This window comes from Mastacembelus armatus, chromosome 14 (genome assembly GCF_900324485.2).
Source record: "Mastacembelus armatus chromosome 14, fMasArm1.2, whole genome shotgun sequence".
Taxonomy (NCBI): Eukaryota; Metazoa; Chordata; class Actinopteri; order Synbranchiformes; family Mastacembelidae; genus Mastacembelus; species Mastacembelus armatus.
Genome location: NC_046646.1, coordinates 24,545,323 through 24,560,140, shown reverse-complemented (window position 1 = coordinate 24,560,140; position 14,818 = coordinate 24,545,323). Strand labels below are relative to the sequence as shown.

At 43.2% G+C, this 14,818-nt stretch overlaps 3 protein-coding genes across 3 annotated transcripts; all 3 read left to right on the top strand.

Moving 5' to 3' along the window:
* The first annotated feature begins 529 nt into the window (after positions 1-529).
* On the top strand, positions 530-3,328 carry LOC113143354 (olfactory receptor 142-like). Its single transcript, XM_026328937.1, has 4 exons — positions 530-572; positions 1,180-1,367; positions 1,466-2,128; positions 3,164-3,328. The coding sequence occupies exons 1-4, from the start codon at positions 530-532 to the stop codon at positions 3,326-3,328; spliced, it is 1,059 nt and encodes a 352-aa protein (XP_026184722.1).
* A 1,865-nt stretch (positions 3,329-5,193) lies between these two features.
* LOC113143300 (olfactory receptor 1052-like) lies at positions 5,194-7,213 on the top strand. The gene is made up of 4 exons (XM_026328848.1): positions 5,194-5,236; positions 5,844-6,031; positions 6,130-6,792; positions 7,049-7,213. Exons 1-4 carry the CDS (start codon positions 5,194-5,196, stop codon positions 7,211-7,213), a joined length of 1,059 nt encoding a protein of 352 aa, XP_026184633.1.
* A 4,314-nt stretch (positions 7,214-11,527) lies between these two features.
* LOC113143370 (olfactory receptor 10A7-like) lies at positions 11,528-13,457 on the top strand. The gene is made up of 4 exons (XM_026328957.1): positions 11,528-11,570; positions 12,178-12,365; positions 12,464-13,126; positions 13,293-13,457. Exons 1-4 carry the CDS (start codon positions 11,528-11,530, stop codon positions 13,455-13,457), a joined length of 1,059 nt encoding a protein of 352 aa, XP_026184742.1.
* Positions 13,458-14,818: the final 1,361 nt, after the last annotated feature.

The window sequence follows — 14,818 nt, the reverse complement described above, 5'->3', positions numbered from 1 at the left end:
GAGACAATTATGTTTCTGTGTTTTCTTTCCCGATGCTTGTTTATAGCCACACAGGCAACTAAAATGATGTCCCTTTGGTATTATTTTGCTGTCCTGTGTACAATGTACATGTTTGATGCAAAGGATCTGATGTCATGAACGTTTCCTGGCCTCATTATAATCTCCATTAGAATCAGACAAAGGTCAGTTGGCCTTCAGAAGCCAAAACGTGGCCCTGAGATGAAGTTCTGCCTTCATGGGACTAAACCTGACTGAGCAGTGCGGAGTCTGATCCACATATTCAGGTAAGATGATGCTTTTCAAAGATTGTGGATATGATGGTCAGGTATTTGCACTTTTCAAAAGAAGCTGTTCTTTGTTTTGTGCAGGGGCTGAGATGTTTAAAGCCAAATGACTTTTGATTCTCTTTGTATGTTGAGCTTTCAAACTGAGCTTGTGCACAGATGAAGTTAGTCTGCACTTGTTGTCTGTTGACAGCAAATCTGTGTCCATCCAGCCATCTATCCATCTGTCTGTGTGCTGAGGAGAAATGGAGCTTTTGCCGCCTCATGTTTCACCTGAAAGCCCCAGAGGTCTGTGAGTGTTTCTGTGCTTTTCATCCTGTGTTGCTGATTGGGAGGTGAACTGTTTTAATCAGGTTTTCCAAAGGCGATGTATAGTCATGTTACAGAGACACAACTCATGACAAAAGGCTTGATTTTTTTATGCCTTGAAAATGATGTGCTCTAACTGGTTTTCTGGGCAGTTTTGTCCCAACAGCAGTGATTGTTTCCCAGTAATTGAAGGCAGTGAAACATTATTCTCCAAATACCTGACACCATTTACTAATGTCTGTGTTTCTCTCAGTGCTGAGCTGTTTTTCACTGTTTAATTTACCTACAGGTTTGACAGTGACTGCTCTTCTCTGACACTGTTGTAGCTGTGCACTACATTCATGTGTTGTCTGTGTCTCTAATGAGGTACGTTACTGATTTGGGCTGAATTTAAAACAAAGTGGATTTTCTCTGCTCATATCCAGGCTGCTGTTTGACTAGTAAGGTCATTAATGAGGGAATGATCCATGCAGCTGCTGAACATGGACCATAACCCTTATATGAACTATAACCCCTGAAGTGCTCTCAGTCTTCTGATGTCCTGACTGGGACTCAACCCTGATGCCTCTCTACTATTTTTCTCCAGATTCATACCTGCTTTTGTCGAGCAGTCACAGATCCAGCTCTGTTAACGGCACCAGGGAGCCTGATGGCGTCACCTTCTTCATCCTCCAGGGCCTCTCCAGCCTCGGTGAGAAACAGATGATCTTGTTTGTCATCCTGCTGCTGGGTTACATCGTCATCCTGGGAGGAAACAGCATGATCATCTTTGTGGTACAAAACCAACTGTCTGTGTATTTCTTCAGTCTTGGCTCAGTCTGACTAATATTGAATTCTTAGTGTTGTAACCATCGCCCTTTGTTCTCATGCAGACACTGACTGACCCAAAGCTCGACTCTCCAATGTATTTCTTCCTCGCCAACCTCTCCTTTGTCGACATGGTCTACACCACGACCTCCATCCCTAAAATGTTGTCTGGCTTCCTGACAAACGTATCAACCATTTCTGTCCCAGGCTGCTTCCTCCAGATTTTTTTCTTTATCCAGCTAAGTGTGACAAGTCGTGGAATCCTCACTGTCATGGCGTACGACCGCTATGTGGCCATCTGCAACCCTCTGCACTACACCTCCATTATGACTCGGCCTGTTCAGCTGCTTCTCATCACAGGAGCCTGGGTTTTCAGTGCTGTCTGCACACTGCCAGCGAACATCATGACCTGGCAGCGACCATATTGTGGCCCAAATGTGGTGAAGCATTGTTGGTGTGACCCATCATCTGTAAGACAACTGGCATGCGCTGACACCTCAGTGGATAACATTGTCTCCCTTTCTTCTGCCATGGTGTCTCTACTGACCACTGGAGTCCTCATCCTAACGTCCTATGTCCTGATTGGTATTTCACTATCAAGGATGGCTGTCACTCAGAGGCTGAAGGCCTTCAGGACGTGTGCAGCCCACCTGACTGTGGTGACCATCTCTTTCAGTGCAGCCTCCTTTGTGTACATTTCCTACCGGGTGGGAAACTTTTCACCAGAGGTACAAGACTCAGATAATCTGACTTCAGTATTTACCTTTGCTTTTTTTTTAGTTTGTCCATCAAAAATGAAATCTAAGGGGCCGTATTCAGACAAATAAAAAACAATCAGTTTGACAAAAATTGAACTCCATCTTGGAGTCTGTTTAGATAGCTGCTGCTTTCTAGGACTCTAGGCATCTGAAAAACAGACCGGCCCTACAACCAGTTCTTTTCTCCAACCAAAGGTCTGTGAAAATCCTTAAAAGACACTGCAGATATTTAAAAGTTTTAGTCCACTACCAATATGAGTATTAAGAGTTAGTTTGTAGCTGGTGATGGCAATTTTCCAGTTGAGTAACATTTAAACACAAACAAGATTGTGTAACGAAAAGATCGCCAGTCAAGACGTGCAACTGAGATGAACTGAAACGGACAATGTACAAATGAAAATACACATGAGACCAGGTGGATGGGAGCTGACAGTACCTGCAGAAATCAGAAAACTTAGTATGGGCAAAGTGCTGGTAGCCATAAATATCTCCAGCATATTTGATATGACTCTGAGAGCTTTGTTATGAATGAAACTTTTTAATCAAATCGTTCATTGATTTGTCCAGTGATCAAGAGGTCACCAAAAATATCAGGAGGTAAGTCAAACCTGTTTAGAGACCATAAATGTCGAGAGCAACCGTACTGGAAATCTGAAATTGTCAAGAGTTCTCTCAAGTCACTGAAGAAACAGACTGGACGTGGTCACCTTCCTAAAAATGCCAAGAACACGTCCAGTTGATCACTTTTGGTTTTTCTCTTTTGGAACAAAACAAATTAAACAGAATTCTGTCCATTTGATCATTCAACTGCTCTGAAAACATAATTATTGATAAGACGCACTGAGCAGGAGGTTTAGCAATCACTGGAAATACACAGCTGATTTCTTAAGAGAATTTAATTAGGCAGGGAGTGTTGGATTACAGACTGATCCCTCGATCATCCTCAGGGGGTGACATGTCAGATATGATCAATCAAAGTCCACTAAAGGTTTGTTATTCTTTCAGGTCCGTATCATTGTGGCTGTGCTGTACGCTGCTCTGACTCCGTTCCTGAACCCTGTGATCTACAGTCTGAGGAACAAGGAGCTGAAAGAGTCCATCACAAGGACTGTGAGCAGGTTCAGATCTGCTGCTGTTTCAGCCACAAAGGACGTCAACACAGTGTCCTGACTGGGAGAGAAATCCTGGACTGGGCAGCAGAGAAAAGGCAACTGAACATGCAGGCATCTTGATGTCAATTTGTAAATAAAGAGCGATAGTCACGTACAGAAATTTAGCTGGGGTTTCGTTTGTTAACTGCATGTTGTGCCAATTGTATCATACGTCTTTTCGAAGTCAGAGCAAACCAACCCACAATCCACAACGTCAGAACGTCTGCACAGGCCTGAGAGCAAAAGTCTTTCCTCTTGGCTGCACTACCTGCACGTCTGCCAGCACTGGTCCCACTAAAAGAATCAGGCTCATGAAAACATTGGAAACAACAATCCTCCGTTAAAGTGCTGCTGATAAGTGCGTGCCACGCTAAAGTGTTAATAAAGTGTGACAATGCTATGAAATCTTATGGAAGATAACACAACAGCTGTTGAAAAAATCAACTCCATCAAAAATCACCAATTGTCTGGAGTGACAGCCTGCTAAAAATGAAATCAGACTGACAATGTGAGTCACTGTTAAAAACCAGTAAATCCATGTCCTTGTATAAGGACACTCCAGTAAACCCACAACCACCTAATGAAAATCAACAGCACAGAAATCTCTGAAGAACAAAAGGCCTCCAGTGTATCAGTAAAGTTTTATATCTGGACAAGCGTAGAGACCTACCACAACTAACACTTAATAATCCTCTTCCATTGCTGAGAGCACCAAGACTTACTGTGCAGTCAAATGTGACCCTGCCAACCTGCAGGAGCCTTGAGCTGAATTTGGTTCTTGAAAACTAGTATAGTTTATGAAGTTAACACAAGTGCAAGTAAAGTCATTAATGATTTGGACTAATTACAGTCGTGACTTTGTAAAGTGTCTCCATGTAATGTGTCAGACGAAGAAGTTTCATTCTGCACATTTACTGAGCTGGTCTCCCTGAGGAGGAGGAGGGCTGCCTGACTGATGGTACTGAGCTCACATGTGTGTTTATGACTTTGTGAGCTAATGTATGCTGTTATGTTGTTGATGTTTGATATCTACCCATGGACACAAAAGGAATTTCTGAATGGACAAATAAATAAATATCATATTGTGGTATGAATATTTTCTTTGTAGATGTGTACGGATGTATTTCTGTTGCTTTCAAACTGTGATATTAATTCAACTTTTGAAATTTCTGTTTTACTGAAACTAAATCAGACTGTGCAAATTATGTTCAAAGACTAAACATCTCCCATTTCTTCCTTACACACACACACACACAAGTAATTAAAGTAAAACATGAGCTGAAACAGAGCTTCTATAATGAGTCTTTAATGAGGAAATCAAACAATTAATGTTGCTGTTTGTTGTCACGGCAACAGAGACAATTATGTTTCTGTGTTTTCTTTCCCGATGCTTGTTTATAGCCACACAGGCAACTAAAATGATGTCCCTTTGGTATTATTTTGCTGTCCTGTGTACAATGTACATGTTTGAAGCAAAGGATCTGATGTCATGAACGTTTCCTGGCCTCATTATAATCTCCATTAGAATCAGACAAAGGTCAGTTGGCCTTCAGAAGCCAAAACGTGGCCCTGAGATGAAGTTCTGCCTTCATGGGACTAAACCTGACTGAGCAGTGCGGAGTCTGATCCACATATTCAGGTAAGATGATGCTTTTCAAAGATTGTGGATATGATGGTCAGGTATTTGCACTTTTCAAAAGAAGCTGTTCTTTGTTTTGTGCAGGGGCTGAGATGTTTAAAGCCAAATGACTTTTGATTCTCTTTGTATGTTGAGCTTTCAAACTGAGCTTGTGCACAGATGAAGTTAGTCTGCACTTGTTGTCTGTTGACAGCAAATCTGTGTCCATCCAGCCATCTATCCATCTGTCTGTGTGCTGAGGAGAAATGGAGCTTTTGCCGCCTCATGTTTCACCTGAAAGCCCCAGAGGTCTGTGAGTGTTTCTGTGCTTTTCATCCTGTGTTGCTGATTGGGAGGTGAACTGTTTTAATCAGGTTTTCCAAAGGCGATGTATAGTCATGTTACAGAGACACAACTCATGACAAAAGGCTTGATTTTTTTATGCCTTGAAAATGATGTGCTCTAACTGGTTTTCTGGGCAGTTTTGTCCCAACAGCAGTGATTGTTTCCCAGTAATTGAAGGCAGTGAAACATTATTCTCCAAATACCTGACACCATTTACTAATGTCTGTGTTTCTCTCAGTGCTGAGCTGTTTTTCACTGTTTAATTTACCTACAGGTTTGACAGTGACTGCTCTTCTCTGACACTGTTGTAGCTGTGCACTACATTCATGTGTTGTCTGTGTCTCTAATGAGGTACGTTACTGATTTGGGCTGAATTTAAAACAAAGTGGATTTTCTCTGCTCATATCCAGGCTGCTGTTTGACTAGTAAGGTCATTAATGAGGGAATGATCCATGCAGCTGCTGAACATGGACCATAACCCTTATATGGACTATAACCCCTGAAGTGCTCTCAGTCTTCTGATGTCCTGACTGGGACTCAACCCTGATGCCTCTCTACTATTTTTCTCCAGATTCATACCTGTCTTTGTCGAGCAGTCACAGATCCAGCTCTGTTAACGGCACCAGGGAGCCTGATGGCGTCACCTTCTTCATCCTCCAGGGCCTCTCCAGCCTCGGTGAGAAACAGATGATCTTTTTTGTCATCCTGCTGCTGGGTTACATCGTCATCCTGGGAGGAAACAGCATGATCATCTTTGTGGTACAAAACCAACTGTCTGTGTATTTCTTCAGTCTTGGCTCAGTCTGACTAATATTGAATTCTTAGTGTTGTAACCATCGCCCTTTGTTCTCATGCAGACACTGACTGACCCAAAGCTCAACTCTCCAATGTATTTCTTCCTCGCCAACCTCTCCTTTGTGGACATAGCCTTCACTACCACCACCATCCCCAAAATGTTGTCTGGCTTCCTGTCATACGTGTCAAGCATTTCTGTCCCACACTGCTTTGTTCAGATGTTTTTTTTTGTCCAGCTAAGTGTTACAAGTCGTGGCATCTTGACTGTCATGGCGTACGACCGCTATGTGGCCATCTGCAAACCACTACACTACACCTCCATTATGACCAGGCCTGTCCGATTGCTCCTTGTCATTGGATCCTGGGTATTCAGCACTGTCATTTGGTTGCCGGTTACCATCAGTGCTTTGTTCCGACCTTACTGTGGCCCGAATGTGGTGAAACATGGCTGGTGCGACCCAACGTCTGTAAGGCAGCTTGTATGTGCTGACACCTCAGTGGATAACATTGTGTCCCTTTTTTTTGGTGTAGTGTGTCTATTGACCACAGGAGTCCTCATCCTCACGTCCTACATCCTGATTGGCATCTCAGTATCAAAAATGAATGTTGCTCAGATGCTGAAGGCCTTTGGGACGTGTGCAGCCCACCTGACTGTGGTGACCATCTCTTACACATCAGCCTCCTTTGTGTACATTTCCTACCGGGTGGGAAACTTTCCAACAGAGGTACAAGAGACAGTTAATTTGAAGTTAATATTTTTGTTTATGTTATTCTTAGTCATGTACATCCATCAAATTAGTTTGACCGAACCATCCGTAGAATGTCATCATTGTGACAGTGTCACTCATTGCCATGACCTCCTGGGTTCATAGTGATGATGATTAACATCCAAACAATATAAAGGTTTGTCCATTTGATCTTTAACTTTTACTTTGTGATTCAATTGAAGCTTTTATGATTTTTTGATTGTTTGGTTTTCAGGTCCGTATCATTGTGGCGGTGTTGTACGCTGCTCTGACTCCGTTCCTAAACCCAGTGATCTACAGTCTGAGGAACAAGGAGCTGCAAGAGTCCATCAGAAGGACTGTGAGCAGGTTCAGATCTGCTGCTGTTTCAGCCACAAAGGACGTCAACACAGTGTCCTGACTGGCAGAGAAAACCTGGACTGGGCAGCAGAGAAAAGGCAACTGAACTTTCAGCAGTTTTTGGTGTCCATATGTGACTGTCAATGTGACAGTCTTGCACCAAAACATATTTGATGTTATAATGTTAATCTACACTTCATGATTTGTACATTGTACCAAACATATCAATTGCTTGTTCAATGTTGTGGCAAACAGAAATACAACCTTAAATGTCTCTACAGGCCTGTTGTCTAGTGCCTTTCCACCTGACAACACTGGTCTCAACTTTTCTGTGCTTAAAATTTATGAGGATGTGGTCCAGCATCCAAAAGCTCAAATGCATTAGGAAATTAGCATCTGTGTCAATGCATCGTGGTTTTAGAAGACTGCTCGGAAATTTGAGTTTGTGGGTTCACTTCACCCAGATGAAAGACTTAAAGCCTGTAATGGAAAAGTACTTTTTTCTAATGGTGTAACTCGGTTGCTTAATCATAAGTGTGAATCTCTCTGTCACCATGAGTGGAAACGTGGCGGGTGCAGTCCAAAAGTACAGAGTGCTAAGAAAGAGATGTATAACAAGTGAAGCAGTTGCACAGCCTGGTATTTGAGCCTTCAGCTGCTGGGACCGGAGAGAGACTGGCTGCAGTTGCTGTGCAGAAAAGATACAGGGATTGCTGCTGCCATGTGTGTGTCCTGCTTAAGCTTCATTAAAGTGTGACATTGCTGCAGTGACTTTTTTGAGTCTGAATCCTCTGTCAGTTCATCTGGCTGGAAATCGCCACAGTAGATGGTGAGGGGGCATCTGGAGCCTAAAGTCTGACTTTGCTGACTCTGTTGCCCAGACAGGTTGAGTCTGAAGAAAGCTCTGAATCCAACTACAAACCACCACGCAATTACTATCAAATTATTTATCTCTGCTGAGAACAATCAGGTTTGCTGTGCAGAGAAACAGTGAATTTTGTTGAACTGCACCCTTACTGGGTACGCACACTGGGTGTCTTTGCTTCATATCTTGCCCTAGCACCAATAGCGCCATTAGGCATAATCATTCAAGACTTCAGCCCCGAACATAGTTGGTCCTGTCAAAGGTTCACAGTAACACTAGGTTAACTTCCAAGCCCACAGACTGATGTTGGAACGAAGCAGAATTAGAGCGTCAAAAAGAGGGGTATTAATTTAGTGACATACATGACAGCGCTTCCTCCTTCATTGAAGCAGGTGTAAATTCACTGATAACAGACCATGGACTTGCCAGAACTAGATTATGTCACAGGCTATAGGGATAGTGGACACACACTACATACACTGAAAACTCAGTATCCAAACAGGCTACTTAGTGCCAGATATCAGTGTTTTGTAATCTAGAAAATGTTCCTCCCAGATGAATATGGTGGTCAAATCTAAAAGTAGTCCAGTACATGTTATATCAGGAAATGGTGTTTCAGGAAAAAGTGTAGACCGTGAACAGAAAAGGAGCAAGAACAGTCCCCTGTTGAGCCCCAGTGCTGCATTCCAGTGTCCCAGAAACACATCTCCCCAGCCTGACATACTGCATTTGAATGTCAAATAGTCCATAATCCATACCGTCAGGGAGGGGGCCACCCCCATGCATAGAAGCTTGTCTCTCAGTATGGGAGGCCGTATAGTATTGAAAACCCTGGAGAAATCGAAGAACATAATCCTCACATATGAACCAGGGACATCCAGATAGGCATGTGCCCGGTGCAGCATGTAAAGTACCGCATCTTCCACTCCCATGTGTTTCTGATAAGCAAACTGAAGGGGATCAAGATCCTCCTCAACCTGCAGCCTCATGCGACGGACAAGGAGCTGCTCCAATGTCTTCATGATATGGGATGTCAAAGCCACCGGTCTATAGTCATTTAGCTCCACTGGCCACCCTGTTTTGGGAACGAGTATTAGACAAGAAGTCTTCCACAGCACCGGGACTTTTTCCAGTCAAAGACTCATATTAAAGAGCCTCTGAAGACGAACAGCTAGTTGTCCTGCACAGTCCTTCAGAAGCCTTGGACATACTCCTTCTGGTTCAGCTGCCTTCACTGGCCGAACTCTCCTGAGCTCAGCTCCAACCTCTTTTGTTGTTAGAGATATAAGCAGCTGTTCAGATTGTAACAGAGGGATGGTGGAGGAAGAGGGCACAGCCATACAGGTGGAGATGGAGGTAGCAGTCATAGATGATGAGGTATAGTAAGGACCTGCAGAGGTGGGGTGGAGGGAGCATCTGCCCAGTTGGAGAGGGAGGGAGCAGCCGCAGAGGTGGAGGAGACAGCTCAATATGTGGAGAGGGCAGCCTCAGAGTTAATGGTGGAGAGGGCAACCTTAGACATGGAGGTACAGGAAGCAGCAGCAGAGATGAAGGTGGAGGTGGAGGAAGCAGACATAGACAGTAAGGTGTAGTGAGGGTCTTCAGAGCTGGAGAGAGCAACCACTGACGTGGTGGTGGAGGGAGCAGCTGTAGAGATGGACGTGGAAGTAGCCACATTGTCAAACCTGATGTAAAACTGGTTGAAGGTACTGGCTCTACCCACATCACCATCCAAAGACTGAGAGTTGTTCAGTTTGCAGCCAGTGATGGCTCTTACCCCTCTCCACACTTCCCTGGTATTATTGTTCTCCAGCTGTTTTTCCAACTTTTTCTTGTACTCCACCTTAGCTCGCCTCAGTGTCTTTTTGAGATCCCGATGTACACTCCTCAGTGTCTCCTTATCTCTGTCCAGGAAAGCCCTATGCTTCTGCTTCAGGAGGTCTTTAATGTCACTGGTGATCCATGGTTTATTGTTAGGATAGCACCGTACTGTACTAACTGGGAGTACTGTGTCTCTACAGCAATTAATGTAGTCAGTGATAATGTTGACTTTCCTGTCCAAGTCATTGTCCATTTCCTGCTCCTCCAGCAGTACATCTGTTTGTGCACTCAAACAGTCAATGAATCCCTTGCCTCTACTGACCATTTCCTGAAAGACCCGGCGGTAACAGGAAGCTTCTGCACACAAGGTCTATATGTAGGCTGAAGATATGTAAAGTGATCAGATCTACCCACTGGTGGAAGAGGTACAGCCCTGTAGGCTTCTATGACGTTAGCATAGAACAGACCTAATGTCCTTTCTCCACGTGTTGGACAGTCCACATACTGTACAAAGTCAGTCAGGCAGGAGGACAGAGAGACATGATCGAAATCCCCTGTAATTGCAATGAATGCATCAGGGTGCTGGGTCTGTATAGTACAGCCTTCGGGTGGAACAACAATGGTGACTATGTATGTAAACTGCCTTGGCACATAGTATGGGCGGAAACAACACTGAGACCAGTTCACAGCAGACCTTCTCTTTCACAGTCACATTTCGGGGGTTAACCCATTTCTGATTGAAAAATAGGATAACTCCCCCACCTTTCACCCTTACGCTCGTCTTTGGGCCTCTGTCCGCTCGTTGATACTGACATATATGGAAACAATGTTCAGGAAAAGAAGTTCAGCCAGTACTACTAAAGGAGGGTATATAAATTAACTAAACAAAGTTATACTATAAAGAACTCTCAAACTACAACAACACGAAGACACCTGAGTAAACATAATAAAATTATATATGTCAAACAGGCAGACAAGGCAAAAAGATCTAATCAGAAATCTGATAATAATTGATATAAAACATATTACTGCTGGCTGTTCACATTAATGACAAGCATGAACTTGAACTGTAACTACACACACACGTAATTAAAGTTAATTAATGACTCTTTAATGAGAAGAAGCAACATTTAATGTTGCTGTTTGTTGCCACGGCAACAGAGACAATTATGTTTCTGTGTTTTCTTTCCCGATGCTTGTTTATAGCCACACAGGCAACTAAAATGATGTCCCTTTGGTATTATTTTGCTGTCCTGTTTACAATGTACATGTTTGAAGCAAAGGATCTGATGTCATGAACGTTTCCTGGCCTCATTATAATCTCCATTAGAATCAGACAAAGGTCAGTTGGCCTTCAGAAGCCAAAACGTGGCCCTGAGATGAAGTTCTGCCTTCATGGGACTAAACCTGACTGAGCAGTGCGGAGTCTGATCCACATATTCAGGTAAGATGATGCTTTTCAAAGATTGTGGATATGTTGGTCAGGTATTTGCACTTTTCAAAAGAAGCTGTGCTTTGTTTTGTGCAGGGGCTGAGATGTTTAAAGCCAAATGACTTTTGATTCTCTTTGTATGTTGAGCTTTCAAACTGAGCTTGTGCACAGATGAAGTTAGTCTGCACTTGTTGTCTGTTGACAGCAAATCTGTGTCCATCCAGCCATCTATCCATCTGTCTGTGTGCTGAGGAGAAATGGAGCTTTTGCCGCCTCATGTTTCACCTGAAAGCCCCAGAGGTCTGTGAGTGTTTCTGTGCTTTTCATCCTGTGTTGCTGATTGGGAGGTGAACTGTTTTAATCAGGTTTTCCAAAGGCGATGTATAGTCATGTTACAGAGACACAACTCATGACAAAAGGCTTGATTTTTTTATGCCTTGAAAATGATGTGCTCTAACTGGTTTTCTGGGCAGTTTTGTCCCAACAGCAGTGATTGTTTCCCAGTAATTGAAGGCAGTGAAACATTATTCTCCAAATACCTGACACCATTTACTAATGTCTGTGTTTCTCTCAGTGCTGAGCTGTTTTTCACTGTTTAATTTACCTACAGGTTTGACAGTGACTGCTCTTCTCTGACACTGTTGTAGCTGTGCACTACATTCATGTGTTGTCTGTCTCTCTAATGAGGTACGTTACTGATTTGGGCTGAATTTAAAACAAAGTGGATTTTCTCTGCTCATATCCAGGCTGCTGTTTGACTAGTAAGGTCATTAATGAGGGAATGATCCATGCAGCTGCTGAACATGGACCATAACCCTTATATGGACTATAACCCCTGAAGTGCTCTCAGTCTTCTGATGTCCTGTCTGGGACTCAACCCTGATGCCTCTCTACTATTTTTCTCCAGGTTCATACCTGCCTTTGTCGAGCAGTCACAGATCCAGCTCTGTTAACGGCACCAGGGAGCCTGATGGCGTCACCTTCTTCATCCTCCAGGGCCTCTCCAGCCTCGGTGAGAAACAGATGATCTTTTTTGTCATCCTGCTGCTGGGTTACATCGTCATCCTGGGAGGAAACACCATGATCATCTTTGTGGTACAAAACCAACTGTCTGTGTATTTCTTCAGTCTTGGCTCAGTCTGACTAATATTGAATTCTTAGTGCTGTAACCATCGCTCTTTGTTCTCATGCAGACACTGACTGACCCAAAGCTCGACTCTCCAATGTATTTCTTCCTCGCCAACCTCTCCTTTGTGGAAATAGTCTTCACCACCTCCACCATCCCTAAAATGTTGTCTGGCTTCCTGTCATATGTGTCAATCATTTCTGTCCCAGGCTGCTTCCTCCAGATGCATTTCTTCATCCAGCTAAGTGTCACTGTATATGGCATCCTAACTGTCATGGCGTACGACCGCTATGTGGCCATCTGCAACCCTCTGCACTACACCTCCATTATGACTCGGCCTGTTCAGCGGCTTCTCATCACAGGAGCCTGGGTTTTCAGTGTTGTCTGCACACTGCCAGCCACCATCATTGCATTGCTCCGACCTTACTGTGGCCCGAAAGTGGTGAAACATGGCTGGTGTGACATGCCGTCTGTAAGGCGACTGGCATGTGCTGACACATCAATGGATAACATTGTCTCACTTTCTCTTGCCATGGTGTCTCTACTGACCCCAGGAAGCCTCATCCTCACGTCCTATGTCCTGATTGGTGTTTCACTATCAAGGATGGCTGTCACTCAGAGGCTGAAGGCCTTTGGGACGTGTGCAGCCCACCTGACTGTGGTGACCATCTCTTTCAGCTCAGCCTCCTTTGTGTACATTTCCTACCGGGTGGGAAACTTTTCACCAGAGGTACAAGACTCAGATTATCTGACTTCAGGATTTACCTTTTCTTTTGTCTTTGTTTGTCTTACACGTCCATCAAAAATCACAAAAATGTCAATAATATTTTAGTATTTTCTGCACTAATAATGTCATAAAACCCAGATTTAGCAGTCAATAAAGTACTTTGTTTCAGGTCCGTATCATTGTGGCTGTGCTGTACGCTGCTCTGACTCCCTTCCTGAACCCACTGATCTACAGTCTGAGGAACAAGGAGCTGCAAGAGTCCATCAGAAGGACTGTGAGCAGGTTCAGATCTGCTGCTGTTTCAACCATGAAAGACGTCAACACAGTGTCCTGACTGGGAGAGAAAACCTGCTGCTCTGGCAACTGGAGTAAAGGCCTGAACATTTAGGAGACTTAATGTTCGTTCCCCTGATATGTTTCGTAGTAATTATGAAGTCTCCATATATGACAGTCACATTTGTTCAGCAGTATTTGTAACTCAGTCATTCTCAAAACTTTAAAATTAAGGGAATATACTAAAGATTCTCCACAAAAACAAGTCCTACAACTGTGGCTTCAGACCAAGCATTTTCATAATTCAACCTGACACCTTCTGGAACTCTTATTTCCAATCTTGAATTGTTGAAGGCAGTTTCATTTCTGAATTTGAACAAAAACATTTCACACACCAAAGAGAAAAGAATTATCCAACGCACTGAATATCTTCATTTGCCCTGAAATACACTTGACTAGAACACCCAGAATAGAAAAAACCATGACATTTGAGCTCTGTAGTTCATTTCTCCAAATCAGGTCATAGCTTTTTAATATTCCAACAATCCCAGAAAGCAAAGACCAGAGTTTGCAATTTAACTTGCTTGGAGTTATCAAAGTTGGGATTCAGTATCATCCATGTTCCACTTAGTTCACATTATCGCAAGTAAATTCTTTCTCTTGTACAAATGAACAGCTCTAACTATATATAATTAGAATCTGAAGTGAACACTAGCAACAAACAAATGGCTTGTAGTTTCTTCTAAATCAAATACATTATGAACTTAACTATTAGAACTGAAGTTATGGATAGGTAAAGCAAGGCAAGGCAAGTTTCTTATATAGCACAATTCATACAATGATTAACTCAAAGTGCTTTACAGAAATAAAAGACAAGTTAAAAGTACATAGGCAAGAATCAAAATTAAGAAACAGCAAATAGTGAAATTGAAATGAAAGGAATGGATAAATCACTGTCAATTGTCATATGCTGAGCTAAAAAGAAAGGTTTTTTAGCCTGGACTTAAACATTGCCAGAGATGAGGCCTATCTAATATCATCAGGAAGACTATTCCAGGTTTTAGCGGCATAGAACTGAAACGCTGCTTCTTCCTGTTTAGTCCTGACTCTGGGCACGAGCAGAAGGCCTGTCCCTGATGGTCTCAGAGTCCGAGATGGTTCATATGGCATCAATATGTCAGAGATGTACTGTGGTGCTGAGCCATGAAGAGACTTATACACAAGCAGTGCTGTTTTAAAGTCTATTCTCTGAATGACAGGAAGCCAGAGCAGAGATCTGAGAACAGGAGTAATGTGGTTGTACTTCCTGGTTCTAGTCAGGACCCAAGCAGCAGCGTTCTGGATGTTCTGCAGCTTCCTTACTGCTCTTTTTGAGAGCCCCGTGAACAGGCCGTTACAGTAATCTAACCTGCTAGACATAAA